Source organism: Cajanus cajan, chromosome 5 (assembly GCF_000230855.2).
Source record: "Cajanus cajan strain Asha chromosome 5, NIPB_CcT2T_4, whole genome shotgun sequence".
NCBI classification, from domain to species: domain Eukaryota; kingdom Viridiplantae; phylum Streptophyta; class Magnoliopsida; order Fabales; family Fabaceae; genus Cajanus; species Cajanus cajan.
This window is the reverse complement of record NC_138521.1, coordinates 70,280,364-70,302,417: the sequence shown is the minus strand read 5'-3', so window position 1 is coordinate 70,302,417 and position 22,054 is coordinate 70,280,364. Positions and strand designations below refer to the sequence as shown.

General features: G+C 28.4%; 2 protein-coding genes across 3 annotated transcripts; one reads left to right on the top strand and one right to left on the bottom strand.

Moving 5' to 3' along the window:
• Window positions 1-5,521, top strand: LOC109808091 (uncharacterized). Of its 2 annotated transcripts, none has more exons than XM_020370926.3 (4): window positions 1-139; window positions 321-368; window positions 1,594-2,421; window positions 2,959-5,521. In XM_020370926.3, the coding sequence occupies exons 2-4, from the start codon at window positions 333-335 to the stop codon at window positions 4,876-4,878; spliced, it is 2,784 nt and encodes a 927-aa protein (XP_020226515.1). In that variant the 5' UTR covers window positions 1-139; window positions 321-332; the 3' UTR covers window positions 4,879-5,521. The 2 variants fall into 2 exon arrangements, with proteins under 2 accessions (XP_020226515.1, XP_020226514.1); XM_020370925.3 differs by having other exon boundaries at window positions 7-135.
• A 5,060-nt stretch (window positions 5,522-10,581) lies between these two features.
• Window positions 10,582-14,350, bottom strand: LOC109809303 (mitochondrial thiamine diphosphate carrier 2). Its single transcript, XM_020372566.3, has 8 exons — window positions 14,125-14,350; window positions 13,900-14,045; window positions 13,676-13,804; window positions 13,475-13,586; window positions 12,782-12,909; window positions 12,224-12,376; window positions 11,301-11,444; window positions 10,582-11,046 (listed from the first exon to the last, which is right to left on the bottom strand). The coding sequence occupies exons 2-8, from the start codon at window positions 14,014-14,016 to the stop codon at window positions 10,828-10,830; spliced, it is 1,002 nt and encodes a 333-aa protein (XP_020228155.1). The 5' UTR covers window positions 14,017-14,045; window positions 14,125-14,350; the 3' UTR covers window positions 10,582-10,827.
• Between the last annotated feature and the right edge of the window lie 7,704 nt (window positions 14,351-22,054).

Genomic DNA, 22,054 nt, shown 5'->3' with positions numbered 1-22,054 from the left:
CAGCAAGAGCCAAGAGAGAACGACTTGGGTTTTAGTTTTTATTTTCTCTCTTGCTCGTGCAATTTTTCTTCTCCTCTCTCTCTCTCTCTTTCTCTAATTCTTCGTAGCCATGAAAGCTCCTCTCCCTTAACACAGGCAGGTACCACTCTCTTTCTCTCTTTATATTTACAACTTTGTATGTATATGTGTTTGTACGGAGACAGTGAGAGAAAAAATAAATAGTTATTATGTTATTATTATTTTTTTCATCAAGAACTACGCCTTGTTCACGTTTTCTTTATTTTCAATCGGTGTGTAACCTTCACGACCCATTTTCGCAGCTTGCTTTCTTCATGTGGGTCTCGCTCGCTTCTTCTTCGTCCATGGAGGTAACATCTCTTCTTCTTTTCTCTCTCCTCGTACCGTTTTAATGTACTTTAACTTGTGTTCTCGCGTTAAATATCTGATTTTCTTGGATCATGTTGGAATTCTCACTGGGAAAACTTGTCTATGTCTCTCTTTCTTTCTTTCTTTTTGTTTAATACTACATATTTGTGCGTGTGTGTTTTTCTTCTCGTGTTCGTGTTCGTGTTTGAGTGTTGTTCGTTCCGTAGAGCTGAATGTGGTGAATGGGTTTTTTCATGCATTTGTCTGGACTCTTCGACTTTGTTCTCGCTTCGTGTATATTGGTTCAGGGAATGGATCTGGTTTGTTGATTTGTTCGAGGTTTGCGTTCGGTGCTTCTCTCGCTTATTTGTTACCTACTTTTTCATATAAACATGTATATCAACTCGTTGTTGTGAATTTTTTTTTGGAAACCCAAGTTTTGTTCTTCTTTGTTGATTTGGTTGGTATGCAGAATCTGCTTGAACTTCGTTGTTTTATTCCTAAATGTTGCTGTTTAATTTGGGATTTTTTTTTTACTTATGTGAGTTTTTTTTTTTTTTTTTTTTTATATTTTTTTGTGGGGAAATTAAATAATAATTGTATGCATAATTATTTTTTTATTTCTAAAAAATTCTATTATTTTTTCTTATGAATTTAAAATTCTCCATTTTTTTTTCTTTCGGATTGATTGGAATTTGTCATAATTGGGATTAGGATTATGATTTATATATAAATATAAATCGTACCGCAATGCTATTATCTTACTGCTTCTAAAATAGTTTGTTTACGCGCACGCTAACATGGCTAGCAAATCTTACTTGTGAGTTCGTAGGATGTCTATAATTTAGGTTAACAGGTTTGACTCTAGCTGACTGACTCGTAGACGAAGGTTAAGTGCAACATTCTCATTACCATTAAATCTTGGAGGAAGTGAAAATACTGGCTCTGTCTATTCTTGCTACTTTGTTTCTGTTGTCGGTAAATTAGAAAAAAATGATGAGTTGACAATATTAAATCTATGCCTTATATTAATTCTAAGGCTCAATCAGCTTTAGATTCAACTATTGCTCACTAGCAACATGAAAGATAGAAGCTTGAAATAAAAACTAATCTGACCGTCTATGTAAAATTGAATGCTTAAAATTAGTTCCTCTCACCTGATACACTTCAAATGTGTGTGCTTATTTATTTATATAATTTTAAAAATGTGTTCAAATTTTTGGACAGGTGGAGGCAGCACAAGTTAATGGCTTGAACTATATTGACGAGCAAGCAGATGAACAATCACTTTCTCCAGAACATTCTGGTGTTTATGATGTTTTTGGTGATCCGGATATATTTCCTCGAGTGGGTGAGCAGTACCAGGTTGAAGTTCCGCCTTTAATTTCAAAATCTGACTATTACTGGTCTCTGAGGAACCCAGATGAGGCAGAAAGTACAGCAAGTACTCTCTATAAGTTTCGAGTAGGGTTACCTATCCCAATAATTTGGATTAAGGATGAAGTAGAGAACCATAGGCACAATTTGCAGAAAAATGCAAGCAAGTCAAATGGAGTTACCAATAAAAATGACCTCAAATGGATAAAAGAGACCTCAAATGGTCTGGATTGTGATAAATTGAAGCCTAAACTGGTGGCTGTTGACAGTACATTGGTCAATGGAATGAAATTGGGAGAAGCAGCAAATTCCAATATGCAGCAAGAAACAAAGATCGAGAAGCATAGAGATAAAGGCCATTGTCTAGTTCCTGGGTCTGCATGTGACACCTGGAATGAAATTGAAGAGGCCAGTTTCATCCTTGGCTTGTATATATTTGGGAAGAACCTTGTTCAGGTGAAAAGATTTATTGGCAATAAGAAGATGGGAGATATACTGTCATTCTATTATGGGAAATTTTATAAATCGGACAAATATCAAAGATGGTCTGGATGCAGAAAAATGAGAAGCAGAAAATGCATTTATGGCCAAAAAATTTTCACAGGACCAAGGCAACAAGAGCTCTTGTCTCGATTACTACCAATTGTGTCAGAGGAATGCTACAATAAATTAATTGAGGTACTTAAATTCTTCCAAAGTTTATGCTAGTATCATGATTGCCATGAATTGGATCTACCAATCCTTCATTCGCCTTTATTGACCATGTCTCCTCCCTCTCAACCATATGCAAAAAAAAAGCAGCTTTTGAAAATGCCAGGGTTTACATGTGTCAATTGTTTATTCTCGTATAAACATCACTTCTGAAAATGATGATGACTTTTGGTTGAAGGTGGAAATCATTTTCAAAGCTATTTTTTCAATAGAATTTGTAGTGCTTAAATCAAGAGTACTCAAAGTCGCACCTAATTGAGTTTTGTTTCTATATATCATAATAGAAAAGTTCTGAGTAACATAACAATAATTTTGATTCTAGTTTGATCATCTGAATGCATCACCTTTTTATCGTAGTTTGAAAAGTCTTTTCATCTTTTGCATCTTGGACCTCATTATTTATGCAGAACAATCTGTTATCTTAGCAGGTCTACTGCCTGTTAATTCATATTTTATTTATCATAAGAAATATGTTATTATGACTAAAATTCAATTAATTGGTAGGTGTCCAAGGCATTTGTAGAGGGGAAAATGCTTCTAGAAGATTATGTTTTAACTTTAAAGGCCTCAGTTGGGCTCAAAGCTCTTGTTGAGGGAGTAGGAGTTGGTAAGGGGAAAGAAGATCTTACAGGACTTAATATAGATTCTATGAAGTCCACCCAAGCAAATCCTGTTCGCCAAGAAATACCAGTTGGCAAAGCATGTTCAATGCTGACACCTTCAGAAATAATAAGCTTTCTAACAGGTGATTTCAGATTAAGTAAAGCTCGAACAAGTGATCTCTTCTGGGAAGCTGTTTGGCCTTGTTTACTTGCCAGAGGTTGGCACTCTGAGCAGCCAGATAGTCATAATTATGCTGTTGCTTCTAAGCATTCTCTGGTCTTCCTTGTCCCAGGAGTTAAGAAGTTTTCAAGGAAACTAGTAAAGGGGAATCACTATTTTGACTCCGTTAGTGATGTCCTGTGTAAAGTTGCTTCTGACCCTGAGCTAATTGAGCTGGAGACAGTTGCAGATAATGATGGCACTAGCAAGCAAGGAAATGGGTGGACAAAAGATACAAAACTGGACTGCGAAAATTCCCCTAATCAACCACGTTACTGCTATCTCAAGGTAAAAACTCCAAACCGTGGTACTGATGTCATGAAATTTACTGTCGTGGACACAAGTCTGGCTAGTGAAAAGATGACAAAGGTGAGAGAACTGAGAAGCTTGCCATTTGAAGTTTTAAAAGCTTGTACTTCTGAAAATGACTCGGATGATGAGAATACTTCTGAGGAGCAAACAAATGAATCCGGGTCTGTCAATATGACATGCTTTGATAAAGGGAAGAATGACATTACTAAAGCCAGTAAATCTAATATTGGTACAGGTGTCTCTTCGCTTTTGAATGGTTTAGAAAACAATCTTTCGAAAGAGGAGCTTCCAAGGAGTAGCATGGGTTCTAGTAGCTTATCTGCTGCCTGCAAGGGCCAGAAGACAGAATTGTTGAGTAACACACTCAAAAGAGATGGTATGAAGTTCCCATCACTTCATAGAATGGTATCTGATAACAAAAACGATCTAGTCCCGGTTACAAAAAGACGGAGGAGATTAACTGCCTGTAGCCGTGCAAAGAAAAATAGTAACACTGCCAATTTCTTTGTGGTTCCCAGAGTAAAACAAGATGAGGCCAGTTTTTGTCCAGATCCAGACAACTCAAAATCTAGTGCAAATGTAACTGCCAACTTCTCTGTGGCTCCCGGAGTAAAACAAGAGGAAGCCAGTTACTGTCCTCAAAAGTCAAAGTTTATTGAGAGTGTTCTTTCATGGGAAATACCACCCCAGGAGATAAAGTCATCTGCAGGTCTTCCAACCCAGAGTAACGAAATATTAGCAGATCCTCTGTCAAACCCCAGCTCAATCATCAATGGAGAAGCTGTTCCTGACACTAGTTCTTCAGGTGCTAAGGATCAATGTGATAAACCCCAGCCACGGACTATGATTGACCTTAACTTACCTGTTTCACCAGAAGTTGAAGCTGATGAACCTCTTGTGAATGAAGTGGTTGTGATGCAGCAAAATAACACAGGCAAGGAATCAGATGAGCTCAGTGTTGGAACAAACTCCAAACTTGGGGATCACCCTGACCATCAGCCTGACATGCACACCCGGAGGCAGAGCACCAGAAATAGGCCACCAACAACAAAAGTGCTTGAAGCTTTTGCCTTTGGATATCTAGACAGAAAGGAGAAGCGCAAAAGCAGAGATTATCACCAGGACAGCTCAATAACAAGACCTTCTCGACGTGTATCTCGCAAAGTGGCAGGTTCTAGTATTAGTGGTACTGGTTTTGAAAAGGAGGAAAAAACAGATGTTATCTGTAATGGTAGCCCTAGCAGTGACAGTAATGTGATAGACACAGGCTCCAAGTGTAATGAAGGATAAATGAAACTGAGTTTTCAAGCTAAACCTGTTTTCAATATTTTTAGATGGCAGCGCTTGACAAACAATATAGTCAGCCTTTTCACTCATTGAAGTGGTTATGCACATCATGGATGTTAGATACAAACTTCAAAGGAAGTGTTTTTATAGCATGGTATTCAAGTCTTTTCTGTCCAAGAGAATGTACTATAAACTACACAGAGAAATTCCTCTGGTCAACTCAGCTTAGCAATCAACAGAATCTGAGGTTTCTAGTAGTCTCCTGGAGTTCAGGTTTTATGCTTTTATCATTTCTTAGTTGTAGTGCCAGTCTTCGATTTCAGACAAGGTTTCACGGAACACTTGCTGCCCCCTATTGATCAGGTGATTTGTCAATGCTGCCTGGTTATGAACAGAATACATAGTAAGCCAAATGCACATTAGGACTGTAGTTTTTTTTTTCCTTTTTGGTTATTATTTTGGGTTACTTAGATTTTTAACCTCTTCGATTTCTGTCAAACTGGTGACAGAATAAAGGAAAAGGAGCAGTTGCCATAGGCTTTTCCCCTGTATGGGTGTGTCCTCCTAGGTCATGACTCCAAACATTCATTATACATGCATATATGATGTGATTTCATCATAATTAATTGCTGGTTGTTTGAAATAACTTGCATTTGCCTTTTCGATTCAGATATCACAATTCTTGCTAGTTGCCCCATACTAAATATTTTATGGAAAAAAATTATAGATTGACAGTGTAAAATAGTTATACACTATCATATGATATGATATGATGAGTTTGTTAACTTTTACAAACCATCGTATTTTATTATTTACTGGAAAGAATGAGAGATTTGCCTCTAGAGGGTACTTTCAGTACACCACCGAGTACATTATTCCTCCCAAGTTTTGAACTAGAAGGCCATTCTGCACTTCACCCTACCATTACCTCCAAAATGTTGTCCTCTATCTCATTCGACTATAGCATTTCAAAGTGGACTTTGACTAGATTAAAGTGGTAAATATTTTTTAGAAGATAAAGTATAATAATGCTCCTTGATTAACAGCATAGATTTGATAAAATATGCACGCATGAGTAAAATAAATTGTGATGATGTTAAAATCAGCTATTGATTTATAAATATTTGTTATTCCACACTTAGAAGAGTCAACCCTCAAGACAATTCTCATATGGGTGTTTAAGGCTTGATTTTGTCCCTCAACGTTATCTGGGTCCAAGCACTTGTGTTGGATCTGGACTTTGTTCCCCAAACAAGAAGTTGACCTGCACATCGTTGTCACTTGCTTTGTCGTAATATTCTTTTTCATTTTTGTGATAATTGTCATATCTTATTTATTGAATGCAAGGGTAACCTTATTTTAGCATAGGCAAGTTTGATCTTGGATCCATATATCGAGTTTAGGGACTTCAGGTCTAAAAATTGGATATAAACAAAATTAATGGTTGACTGAAATACATGTATCGTAACATCGTGCTAATTAATTATCTTTATGTGAGTTTTTTTTTTTATTTCCTTTTATTTTTTTTATACAATTCTCAAAATATTTAGAAATTATATTTTGCTTAGAAACTTCATTCTGACAATTTTAATCTCTGCAATTGACATTTGACAATGGCTTTGTCTAATTTTGTTTTATGTTCAACAACACCTAAATTTCGTTTGGCATTGTTTTACTCTAGAGAGAATAATTTCTTTTGAAAGTAAAATTTTGAAGCTTTTACTATCAGCAACATCACATCTCACCGCGTGTCTCTATAAGTTCATGTGACAAAAGTTTTGAATAAAGTTATAAGGGCTTTCAGAATTTTTTTTAAAAAAAATCATTTTGTATTTTAACTCCTACAATTTATTTTATTTAATTCTTGATTTTATTGAAATAAAATACATATTATTATTTTTAAATTTATTTTGATAAGTGATAACGTATTAATGATTTCTTTGTCACATTGTTTAATGATAATCTAATGATAAAAGACTAAAAATAGTTTCAAAAAAAGTTATGACCAGATGGATTTTTTAATAGATCAAATATTAAATTTAATATTTTTTTTCAAGGATGAAAATTATATTTAAGAAAAATTTTATGGTTTATAATAAAAATTACAAATATTTTAAAATATAGAATTTAATTTCTAAATATCCGTGGCTACGTGACTATTCAAAATACTTCAAACATTTTTCTGAAATAACTAGTAAGTGAGACGAAATTATATGTTTTTTTTTCTGTTTTATATTATTAATTGAAAAATAACACGTGCCAGTATGCTACGATATTTTTTCCTTTCTTTTAAATATCAATATTCTGTTAAAGTATTATTGCTAGTCATAAATGAAAATTTCAAAAACATTCTTTTCATAAAAATTCTTCATAATCTAACCTAAAAGTTTAGTTTAGTTTTCATTGTTTTCTAAAATTTTGTACTTCCAACTAACTATTGGTCTCAGACATAAATTACACCTCAGCTGAATGCAGTTGTCAGTTTCTTTATTAAATTTCACCAAATATTTTGGCCTGCTTGAATTCTGTGATAATAATCTCTCCTAGTCCATAATGATATCCCAATAATGAAATCATCCACACGTGCGTCTCATGAGTCATTCACAGTAACCACATACAAAGGAGTTGTTACGGTACTATTTTATCATAGTCAATTTTTAAAATCAATAAAAATAATTTAAAGTATATTTTTTTTTCTTTTTATTTTTTTCTTTACACTAAGTGATAAGTTATTGACAAACAGATTATTTTAAGAAATTAATTTATCTTTTTTTCTCATCTAATATTAATTCAAGTATTTTAAATCATATATTAAAAATCAAATAACTTTGAAAAAAATAATAAAATTTTATTTGTTAAAAGAGAGAAAGATTTTATAAATTTTTTATTCAATTTCTTTTTCAAAATTTACATACAAATATGAAAATTTCCAATTTATCATAACTCATAATATATAAAAAATGTCCTTAGTAAATTCAAATGTTTCATATAATATATATATATATATATATATATATATATATACATATATTAAGAATTTTAAAAAAATAATAAATATAATCAAATTTTTCTAAAATATCAAATGTTTGCATATTTCTTTTAAGAAAAATAAAAATAATTTCAAAACTTTTTAAATTTTTAGGGGTACCGTAAAATTTCTCTAAATGTAATTTATGTTTTAATTTTTAATTTTTATAATTACCTTGCAGAAAATTAATAAATTACAGCACACAAAATAAATTCAAGTCATTCAACTAAAAAATTAAATAAAAACAAATTTATATAGAAAAATTTAAAGGCTTTTGTCATTTCTTTTTATATAAATATATACATAGATTATTGATTCAATTACGTAAATCTAATCAGACTTAATTGATTATTGAATTTCATACTTATTATTATTTTAATTTTTATATTTAAGAAATTTTAAAAATATTTATTGAATACATTTGTTATCCACACAAGCGTGTCTAAGTCAAGGCTAATAAGAATTTTTTCTTATATAACTTTTAATTTTTTTTATATGTTATTAAAAATTAATTATTTTAATTAAAATTATTAAATAATATATTTTATTATGTTATTTTTAGTTAATTTATTAATATAATTATACTATATTTATGTGTATGTGTAAGTGTGTGCACATTTATACAATCCATGTATAAAAAAAACTTTTAAGATTAGATTGGAAATTTTAGTCATTAAAATTGACACTTGTGGTCAAGTTAGTTTTTAGAGTTGACAAAACTAAAAGGTAGTCTCAATTTTAGCTTTCATGCTCATTTTAGTCTAAATTTTAGCTCATGTTTGTTATGGTTAAGGAGTGTCTTAATTTGCATTTTAAAGAGTAATTTTTGTGGTACTCACCTGAAATGACCTTCAAGTTGTCCATGATTAACCTACATTTTCGATTAACTTTCATATCTAATATCTTTGGCACCTTGTGTTTCATATTCTAAAACAATTTGATCACTTCCACCAATTCCTTTGACTTGAATCAGAACAACTTTGATTTGATAAATAACATTAGTTCCTTCTTGAGTCAACTTCTAATGACTGATAAATGTAATTGTTATAATTTTAGAAGTCCAACAAATCTTAAGAATACAAGGATGAAGATATTGATTTTGCTCAGTGGTTGGTGTGTAACATAAGGAGGTAATTGATATGTATATAACTTGAAGGCAGTCCTTAAGCCACAACTTAGGACATGTCTCTGTACAAAATGATTAACAAAGTTATGAAAAATGATAATGTTGTTGAATGTTTACAACCATAACAAATTTATAATAGTTGGTGTAGAGAGGGAGACCTTCTCATGTCTTAACTAGATTCATATCTTAGAAAATTCAACAATGCAACTATTATTATCTTAGTTTAAATTGTTATTGTATTGATATTTTTAAAATCTAAAATGAGTTAGATCAATTTACATAATTACTTTTACTATAATAATATTTATGTGAAATTTTAGTTAAATATTTAATTGTTGTGATGTTCTAGTTTTATACATAAAGGTAATAACATGAATCAATTTACTTGAAATTGAGTAGAGTAGATTAAAAGTATTAAAGAAACAAGGTAGAACAAGTTGACCAACCGAAGAAAACAAATTAAAAAATATAATTCATTCTACTTAACAGTGTGTTGACGAATTGATCCATGTTAATGAGTTGTTGAGTTAACAAGTTGACCCACCTTCAACTTATCTAACTTTTTTATATAAAAAAATCTCTATTAAATTTTTTTAAAATATATTATTGTTTCAACCTATAATTTTATTATTATTTATAAAATTAATTAATAAATTTATATTTTTTTCATACAAAAGATTAAAATAATATATATTTTTATTAAAAAGACATTCATCATAATGTACTAGTAAAAAAACATGTTAATAAAATAGTATAGTTTCTATTTTATATAAAATAAGAATAATTATCTAAAAAAAGAAATTAAATCATAAAAAATATTAATTTAACATAAATTTACTATAAAAAAAATAAATTAATAAATTAATAAATTTATTTATCTAACTCAATCCATAAAAATAGATAAGTTAACCTATTAAGTTTAACACACAATATCACAAGTTGGCGAGTTAAATTACTGAGTTCGGCCCACAATGTGATCCTATTTACAACTCTAATAGACGACATTGTTTTGTCATGCACCTTATCTCGTAATGAAATCGTAACGAGTTGAATACCAACTAATATTAAATGCGGATCACCCGCTGGTTTGTGTCTTTTCTATCAAAATTTTACACTTGAAAATATGATACGTATTGATATTTTTCTCGATATTTTTCTCGGACGCTTTCATGTTTCTTTCTTATATATTACTATGTCATGAAACTATATAAATCTCATTTCTTTTTCACCCGGTACCTCCCAAATTTGGAGGGAGAGGCCCTGATCTATCACGTAACACAAGTCACCACCAATCATTAAAACAAAAAACAAATTGGTTTGTTAATAACAGCAGAACTCAAACTTGTGGATAAATGACCTAACCCAGGAGGGGCCTTTTCTTTTTCAAAGGAATAGAAAAGGACGAGCTTTCACATACAACCTTCATAAATTCAAATCTTGAGGCTTGCAAAAAGACGAACTCAGTATATTTAGGATGGCTACATAAATAACAAATTTGAGCAAAGGCTATTATGTCTAACAAAAGGATGCAAAAGAATCATCACAGCAAATATAGGTTGAATCCAAACAAATTTCATTCCTAGACAGGCTTTGCATCATATTTTGGAAATTTACATTTGGAATTCAAAATCAGATGCAAGCATAAAGAACAAATCTTCCATCTTGAGGAAGTTCAATATCAACTACCACTATCATTAAAACAAATTAGTAATCCCTTAAACTTTCTTCCTAAACTAGGAAGGACTTAATTTGTATTTTAAAAAGAATATGATTAAAAATTATGAAGAAGTGGGAAAATTCAACTAAAAGTGGACTCTAGCCAATCTGATGTCAATTCATAAGCAACAAATGTCACAGCACCAGCAGGTGCAGCTTTAACAGTTGATGGGATTATCCCCTTGTACAGACCAGCCCAACCCTCTAACCGCATTATCCGTTGCATGGCATCAAACATGTTCCTATATGCACGATGCTCGACTCGAGCTCCATATCTTGGATGCCTTTGAAGCCCTTCAATCTGTAGCAAACAGAGAATAAAGATCCATGACAACATTGACAAGGATAGAATAACATAAGTCCAGTTTTATCTAATATCAACTACTTGTTTCAGATGAATTAAAAAGAATCACGTATCCGGCCTGAAATAATCACAGGGATACATTTTTTAGGATTGAAGGGTGAGGGTCTCTAGAAGACTAGAACTCTTAATTCTATAATAAAAATTTGATTAAATACTCCGTGTACTAGTACTTAATAAACGCAAAGGTTTACCTGAAATCTTTTTTTGACGACATCAAGCGGATGACAAACAAGTTTGGCACATGTTCCAGCAGCCAACCCACAAAGGAAAAGCTGGAAGCTGGAGAGGTTATCTGCTGTAGCAGTGTTGGAATATGAGTATCTACGATTCCAATCCTACAATTATACACACCCAATACATGATATGTAAACAGGTGCAAAAATTTTACTGTCAAGTGTACTGAAACAAAACATTCATCAGCTGCATGAAGGAGTTCAATCCCATCTTTAATGCAAGATTACAACCTATAAGTGGAAGTAAATTCGGAGTGACATAATTCCAAGGTTCCATTACTCTTTCGCTAACAATTCAACACAACTTTAACATAAAATTCTAAACTATAATTAAAAAGAAAACCTATCAACAGGTATGAGGCATGAACAGCATTTATTTCTCATTCAAAATTGAAACTGTGGTGTAGAAGAATTATTAGTGCAAATAACATGTCCAAGCTTAGTGATTCACAAGTAAAGGCAATAGTAATCCAGGTGAAGAGTCCTTGCTGATAACCTATGCGGCTATGCAACAGGTAGAACGATAATCCAAAAACAAAAAAAAATCAAAATAAACTGAAAAGGTGAGACACATGTAGCAATCCTCACAGCTGAATCAGCAGTCATTACAACCTAAGATAATTAGGAATAACTGAATAACTTCATGATGCATTTTAAGTCATTCTGATTCATCTAGCATTATCTCCCACCAAGACTATATAAAATGATGGCAAAATACTACGAAGCATAACAAGCTGAATCATGCAGAGTCCAAGAGAATTTACAATCTCACCACACTACAGTTGCAAAATGACCAAAGGATAACATCCATTGCATGCAGGACATAATTATGTCGATCATCAACAAATAAAATGAGATGTTATAGAGGACTGAAATTTTACCATCAACCATCGCTTAAATGTATCATAGGTGCCAAATTGTAGGCCTGCATAAGGTATAATCTCCACTAGAGTTGGCGACAATCCAGAATACAAGCCTTGGAATCCACGAGTATGAATGATATCAAGTAGTGCTGACCTCATGTTTGGATAGACCTAAATGATGGCAAGATATTTGCAAAGATTAGTTACAAAAAAGAGCTTCAAAAGGACCAAAACAACATCAGGGATCAGGATTTCCACGCAGCAAAACAGAAGATCATCAATAACATAAGCAAGAGGAGTTCATTAAATCATCAATGAAGGCCTCATATCAGCCAATAGTACTCAAAGGATTGACACATTGCTTATATTCAGCTGTAGCAATCCTTAAAGTGGCAACATGGGCAACATAGTTTTGCCAGTGCCAAAGGACAAATGTTCTTCTATCAATTCCTCACCCAAGAGTGTTATTTAAAATGCAAACCAGTAATTTTCTTCACTACCTTCAGAACACTAGTAAATATTACACAAATTTACTTTGAAAATCTCATGTAACCTTGAATTTAATAATGTTTATACCTTTGGTTCACCCTGAGAAGCTAATATGGTTCGGAGAAGATCAAAGGGATATGAACCAACTGTAGCTGCACATCCAGCTAATGCCCCACTGATGTAGGATAGATAAGGGCTCAAATTAACGTGATTCTCTGCAGAAACAAAAAAGTAACCAATGAACAAACAATAAACTAGAATTGGATAAGAAAAGAGACATTTCCTAGTAAGTAGTTATATTTTTCTAAAGTGTGCTGAGTGTATGGATGTATGTTCTGGCTTTGCATATATATTGTACATACACGTCCATTAATTACAGACAACACCCTCCTCCCCAAAAGAAGCTTATGCAAAATAAATTGGTAGAATTGACTTTAGCAATATACTGTAATAAATTTAAAGAGATTATGGACCTAAATTTTAAAAGTTAAAACTAATAGCCAGCATCACCCGGATAAAACACCACTTAGGTCTAAAAAATAAAAAGAACAACCAATACTTGTATAGGCAGTGTAAAGCTTTCTTAAACTATCATCCGATCATAGACTGCATATATGGTAAATTTGCTAACTTTAATAATAACTTTCTCAGGTCAAACCAAGTATACTTTTTTATTACCTGAAAGTGTAAAATCTTTTACACTTACAGTGCATGTCTATTAAACAAAAAACAGTGTCAGCGAAGACATTACACTGGGACACTGAATAACAAAATAGAAACCTGTCTTGGAAGAACCGGAGGCAAAAGTCTTAAACTTGTGCAAAACTGTAAACTGAATAGCTGTATATGGCATAACCATGAGCAATGCTGGTACATTCCCCCGCCAAAACCCCTGCAAAGAATAAAGACTATTAGATTTAAACACAACAAGAAAAACAAACCCAAAAGGGTACAAAATCTGGGGTTTGCTGATTTCACTACCTGCACACCTTCTTCTCTAAGAATATCTTTGGTTGCTTGAAACATGCCAGTGTATTTGGATGATGCAGCCGCAGCTGCAGCCAAATCCTTGCGTAGTACAGCCCATGTAGAAGTGGGCTCCAACTGAACCTGTTTTTTTGTATAAAAATAAATAACAACACAATTAAAAAAAAAAAAAAAAAAAAAAGATTGAAACCAAAAACATAACAGAAACATATAGATACCTGGAATCTAATCTTAATAACATCGAGGGGCGAGGTAACTGTGCGCGATATTCCACCAGCAATTGCCCCAGCCCAGGAATCAATCATGGCACGCTTCAGCTGGCTCGATTCCTCCATTGCCACAAAGACTCTCTTCCCTTTAGAACCTACAAAAAACCCGAATCGAATTAGGGTTTCCGAGAATTGGGAAAAATGAGAAAAGACGCAATGTTTAGAATCTGTCACCTGAAAGAGAAGACAACGAAGGAGGCAATGGAGAAGAGAGCCGACATTGGAGTGTAGAGAGAGAGAGGAAAAGAGAAAACAAGCTTTGAATTTGATTGAGTCAGATTTTGCGCAGACACGCTCTTTATTTATACAAACAAATATGATTGTTTGCGTTTATCTAACCAAACTTTTTCTTTTTTCAACTCGACGAGAGACTCTATAATATTAATTCGCCTAAGCTTTTCTGGCGCCTTAGATCCCAGCTTCCCAAACTTATATTATATTCCAAATATTTTCCTATATCATTTTATCTTCTTTATTTTGGTAACTCCAATTTTATCTTTTTTAAATAATGCTTTATGAATTCTTTTTTAAATTCTTCGTTTACGAACTCTGATATTGGCTGCTAATTTTTATTATATAAATAAATATGGACAAAATAAGTAATAAGATCTTAAGAAATGTGATTTATGAGTCATTCGTCACCTAATTCAGTCATCCCACCCACTCGCTACCACCCATTTCCTTCCTGTTTCTCTAATCTATAAGATTACTTTCGTGTCCTAAACAAATAAATATATTGTGTACTTTATTTAAAAACCCATTTTGTTATTATTTTTTTTTTGGACGAGGAGAATTAGTAATTGTGGATGGGATTGAATTGATTTTAAATATAAAAAATATTCCATCCAATTAGATTAGTTTTTAATTATCTAATAAATATAATTTGATATATTTTTGGTTAGATTGTATTTTAAATTATAATATAAAATTTATAAAAATATTAAATTTGTCTACTCTCTCAATTAAATATTTATTATCTCTACTATTATTTTTATTGTCTTTCTTAAAATACACTTCACACATCCCACATTTTTCTCAAAATTAGTCAACAAAATTATTCTTTAATCATCTTAAATTATCAAATTTGTTTCTAGATTTGCATATTTTATCTATTTTTTTATCATTTATCTCTTTTAATGTTTTTTCATTTCTATATCTAAATTGTTTTTTTAATGATTTTTCATGCGAATTATTAGTATTTTAAACAAATAGTTTAATATACTTATGTTCCTTAACTAATAACTGAGATTCCATCATCCATTTAAATAAGAAATCCTAATTGAAATTACCGTTTCACTCTTAAATTAGCAGACTTAAAATTTAAAAATCATATCTCTTAATTATATCAATAAAAATCATGATTTAGATAGTTAACTTTGATGAATTTTTTGGACCTAACATTAAACATGACATCTTATATATATAACAATATGTTCAAAATATAAGTGCGAATTATAAATCAAAGAAATTACAAATTTTATTAAAAGCCAAACATATAATAAATTCTATGAACTAATAAAAAAATACAATAAATACTATATTCCTAATTCACACAAATTATATGATATTTGACCATGTTGTTGGGGGATATATTTAAATATATTAAGGAAAATAAATTAGTCTTAATAGAAATATTTTATTTATGTTTCAAATATCTAGATTTAACTTGATTTTATTATTTATTAATTTGTTTCCTTATTTTTAAGAATAGAATAATATCAAGATTTGATTATTGTATTACAATATTTTCTCCATATATAAATATCTCATAAATAAAATTAAATCACGTTTATCTAATAAAAATATATATTTATAAAATACAAGTACAACATAACTTTAATAATAAATTTGATAATAATTCATAACTCATACAACTCATAACTCATACATATAAATAATAACAAAAAAATTGTAATATGAAAAAAAATTCACTAAATAAAATATTAAATTATTTATTTAAGGAGAGGATTGTTAGGATATAAACAAAATTTGATTGTTAAACAAAAAGAGAAATACAAGTTTATGATATATATATATTCTATTTATCAAAAATCTTTCAGGTGATAACTAAAAATAAAATTATATATATTAAAGATTATAAAATTGTGTGTATTTTATAAATTTTTATTTTTTATTTTGTTTAATAATATGAAACTCTATTTATATTAAATACATGTGCGTGATCATTGAATAATCTTAAATATATAATATAATTTACTTTGATTTGGATGTACCACTTTTTGGTTCAATATAAAACATGATATGCCATATATACGTAACTCAAAATCTCTCGAGCACAATACACGATGGATCAGAATTTATAGTTCAAACAAATATCTGAATACATGATCATCATGTACATAATTATTAAATATTTCTCTTTAATATACAATTCATATAGAACAAAATTAATTTTTAATTGTAAATTAAATGCAAAAGGATCAGACTTAGTTTATTTAAAACAAGGTAATGAATAATGATTCACGCTCACTTCAAAATGAGGTGGATTCTGATGGATAAAGGAGAGAGACGGGAGATGGAAAAATAGAAAAAGAGAGAAGATGATAGATATAATAAGTGGTGCAAAAAAAAAACTAAAAAGGAGATGAGAGATAAAGAAAAAAAATATAAAAGTAATATAGAAAATAAAATGAATAGATAATTTTAATTTTTTATTTTGACTATATTTTTCTCACCACAATTAACAGAAACGTGAGTTAAATAAGGTTAATTCACTTTTATGAGTAGAAAAATAAAATAATAAGTTAATCCATTTTATAGATAAGTGGATTAGGTAAGTTGGCTCATCTTATTTATAAAGGAATAACAAAAAGAAAAATAAAATGTAAAATCACTTCATTTCTTTAATTCATAATTAAGAAAAATATTGTAATGTACTAAAGACTTATGGTTGAAACCAAATCTCTTAATTGTAAGGTTTGTCTTAGGATTTGGAAGTCAATTTAATATTTTCAAAATCAATTCTTGCAATATTAAAATAATATTTGATTAACAAAAATTATATCTTATAAATATAAATTAATCCTTAATTTAAAATTTTAAGAAACTATATATATTAAGTATATAAATAAAAATAAAAATTATTGTTGAACTACATTATAGTTAGAGATTATGATACTAATATGTATGAGATTGAGTTTGTTTTTATATAATGAATGAGATCATATGTTTTAGCTTCAATGAGACTTTTTTTAAGTATATGGTCCCACCTTTTAGTTGGTACGTGTTTACTGTCTATATGTGATTGAGTTTGATTGAAATTTGAAAGGTCATATAGACCTCTAAGGTTGGTGATGGCATTTCATGCTATTCAAGAGAGGCTACATTTCTATTGTTTTTAGAACAGCTACGTTTCTTTTAAGTAGATAGAAAATGAAATAAATAGGTTTATAAAAAAAATGCAATATTAATATAGAGATATTTATATTGTTAACTAATAAAAAAAATATCTTGAGTACATATTTTAAAAATATTTAGATAGTGATTGTTTGAAAAATAATAAATATATATGTATAGAAGATATAGGTTATGACTATTTATTAAATAGATAATGTGATAATTTTTAATAATGCTTAAATTAAATTAAATTTTATAATTTTTTATCTTTATTCTCGTGAAAGTAATAAAAGAAAATGAAATTGAGATAAACATAAAGACCAATTTAACAATTAAAAGAATCAATGAATAAATATTAATGAGTGAAGAATATTTAACTATTTAATTAAATTACAAATTCAATTAAAAAAAATCAATGAATAAATATTAATGAGTGAAGAATATTTAACTATTTAATTAAAATTACAAACTTTACAAATTTTAGAGACTAAAAGTACATAATAACAAGTAAGAAATTAAAATATTAGATTAAATATTAAACCAGCAATTTAGCCTTCTATTTTTTAATCATTTCTGCCAGTTATAATTTAAAAAGTTTTCGACAAACATTAAAACATACTTCCTCTGTTTTTTTATTATAGTAAAAAAAACACTTTTTAAAATATAAATAAATTTTAATTATTTTTATTTCATTTAATAATAATTTTTTAAAAATATTTCTTTTTAATACATGATATTTCAATTTTACTACTTATTTTGATATTTAAATATAAATAATTTAAAAAATATTATGAAATTGTTGATCTAACTAGTACTATGATTGATCTTTAAATCTCAAAATCTCGAGTTTGAATTTAAAGTTTAATAATAAAAAAAATTGATGTTAAGAGGAATAAAACTAATATAATCAAGATTTGAATAAAATTAATTTTTGAGGATCGATATTTTTATAAATATTATGATAAAAAATATAAAAAAAATTGTGCGGTTCATGACATCTTGACCCATGCACGTTCGGTGGACGGGAATTCTTTGGGGAGGGATGCAAAACTTTGAAAAAGTATATATAGTTGGGAATCTAAAAAGTTATGGTTATCTATCTTCATGAATATTTACACCGAAAAATATCGATTTTGTGGTTGAATGATCAATGACTAGATACTTCACTCTCATATTTGCCCTGCATATATCAATTTTTCAATGGTACGATTTTGATTTTTCAAAATATAATTAAATAAATTAAGTTATCAAGGATTATAATCATCAATTTTTTATTAAAGAAGTGTAATGATTTACCATAATTCTTAATTTAATGAAATCAACGATTAACAATAAAAAATAACTAATTATTTAAAATTAATATAATCAAATATCTATATATATATATATATATGTGTGTGTATGTATGTATATAATCCAACGAAAGAGAATAACATAATTATACAAATGTATATGTGTATGTATAGTAATCAAACATTGTATAATAAAAACTTTTTCATGTTTCCATAACAATAACATAGAACAAATATCATCTATCAACATACACCATGGAATATATTCACCTAACCTTTACATGTTCCTATATCATCAATAAATAACAAAATTTTACAAGGCATTTGATGCTCGATAATATCTGCATTGCGTCCAACACTATTGAGATAGGAAACTCTCTACCTTTCTCACACACAATGTCATTCAAGCTTCACTCAAAGTGGATGAGGTAAGGAATTATTGGGCCCTCAAGTTTGACGTGGCAAAGTCCAGCCCCATTTTAAGTAGAGATGAGTCTCTCTTTCATGCCAAGTGTTACTCCATTGATTCGAGCCACGTTTAACATCCTAAAGGTCTGATTAGTGAGATGAGGGGTTATACACTTAGTAGCCTCTCAAAATAGCCTTCCTGTCACCTGAAAATCAATAACTCAACATGTATTGTAGCAAATCCAACATATACATCATCAACAACTCAAATCCAACCACAAAAGTAACATGTAACATTAACTTAATCAAAATCACCAATTTACTTCAACATGCATCAAAAGCACCCAAACTCAATACACACCCATTTCTATCCAAGATTCAACAATCCAGCCACCATTTCAGGGAATCAAACAACATTAATTTTCAACAGTTCTACAAAAATAAGTATAGCTTCCTTTACCTTGAGATTGAAGTGAATTAAGGAAGAAAGAGAGAAGGAACACCTTTGAACAAGGCCTTGTCTAGAAAATTTGAATCCTTAAACGAATTTTGAGTCATATATTGTTTTTTGGTCAACTAAGAAACCTCTTAGTTAGAAGTTAGTATTATTCCTTTAAAGTACTAAGATTCATTTAAGAGGTTGATCTCTTACAACAAATATTTTTTCTATACATAGACCAAATATAAAACTTTAATACCATATTTAAGAGACAAAATTATTTATCAATCATGTCATAACTTGATTATATTATGAGTCATGCTCTAATATAACTCATCCTATTTATTTTATTAGCTTATTGGACAATAGAGATTTACTAATTAAGATTTCATAACCAAATAATTTAAATATTTTATTTAATGATAATTCATTCAATTATCATATCGCAACACATATAATTTATCTAAATTAATTAAATTTTTTTTTTGACAATGGCTATAATTTCAAATATTTTTAATACTATTTTATAAAATTTGCATGCAAGTAAAAAAGTTATTTTAATATAGTTTAATATTTTAAATAAGATATTAATTTGTTTATTAGTATTTATTTTAATATTTTTAATCTAGAAAACAACCCAGTACCACTAATACCAACTTAATGTTCACTAAAATTTAAATTTATTTTAAATTAATATAATATATTTTTTTTTATTTATTCTCTTTTTAAACTTGTATTTATTAAGATTGATGTAAAAATTTAAATTGATTTGATATTTTGACATTTGTTCAAATAAGTTAAGCATAAGAAAATAATCAAATTTAACATATAAAAGTATTATTTAATAATTTAAATTAAAATAACCTTTTAAATAACATATTTTTTTAAGGGATCTAAGACAGTGCCCTCACTCACCTTGATATTGCCACACAATCCTGATCATAACTATTATTTTGTCTAAAATAAATTATGTATATAAATAAATATTATATTTGAATATATAAGTTATATATGAAATTTGGATAAATAAATATTTTTAAATATATAAAATAATTTATATTGTAACAAAAAATTACTTTTATTTATTAATTATTTATTTTAAAATATTAAAATTTAATTTATAAATAATATGATAAATAAAAATCAAATATAAAATTTTAAAAAATTTAATCATAATTTTTTTATTATTATAAAACACTCTCACATAAAATATTTGTGTTTTATATATAAAAGTGAACATGTAATTAAAAAAAAAAGTGTCAAGAAAAACTATAGGTAACATTTATGGTATAATTATTAATAGTACAAAGAATTCAACGATGCCTGTCTAGCTAATTGCTTTCCTCTTGCGATCCTTGAATTGAATTACATTTGTCAAATGATATTATGAAAATATCTACGAATTTTGGCGTGCTTATTTTGTGATTTTTTTCTTTTAATTTTCTCACGAGAAATAAAATAATATCAAATAGATAGTTACCATTTCTTTATTTCTTTTAACTTGTTATTTATTTATTTATTTATTTTTATCAAAATAATGTGAATCAGTAGCTCAGAGGGTAATTTAGGGGTTTTTACCCTAAAAATAAGTTGATTTGGCAGAAGGAAGTTATCCTCCATATAATAATAAAAAAAATTATTTTGTTACTTACAAATTTGTTGTCCTTGTCCATATGGTAGATTCCTGGGTGTGTTTAATAAAAGAATGCACTATAATTAACAAAAAAATATTTGTTGAGAAAAAAAAGAAGAAGAATAAGAGTGTTAATAATTTCCAGGAAACAGACAATTTTTATATGTGCTACTAAAAGCAGGATATGAAAAGATAAGAGATATGCTAATTCTAAATATTACGTTATCAAAAAAGGAAATATATTTATTATATTTTATATCAGTAATAATTTATTATCTTACACAAATAATATTTCAACTGTAATTAGTTTTTTATTTTTTATAATCAATTCCTATATATAAAATATGATTGTTTATCTTGTAATTTTAAGATTTTTCTTTGACCATAACATTTTTTTTTATTTTTTATATTTAACTTAATTTTTATTTATTTATTATAATTATTTATAAATTAAATTTTAATACTTTAAAATTAATAATAATAAATAAAATAATATTATTATAATATAAATTATTGATCATAAATTTAAATATAATTTATATATTTTAAATATTTATTTATTTAAATTTTAGATATAATTTATATATTCAAATGTAATATTTATTTATATAAATTATTTATTTTAAATTTTAATTATATAATAAATATTTGACCTGACTAAAATAATAATATGACATTATCTAAGATGAATATGGTTGGTGAATATATATATATATATATATATATATATATATATATAAAGTTTATTTATATTTATTTCATTTAATAATTTACAATTTTATATTAATTTTTTATGATTTAATTATTGAATTAAAAGTTACTTATTTATAGATAAGTTTGTAAATTTTCAAAGAATTTTAAAAATATTTGATACTTTCTTTTATTAATTAATATTAATAAATAATTATAAAAATATTTTATATAATAATATAAAATAATAAAATAAAATATTAAATGATTTATAAATTTTTTAAA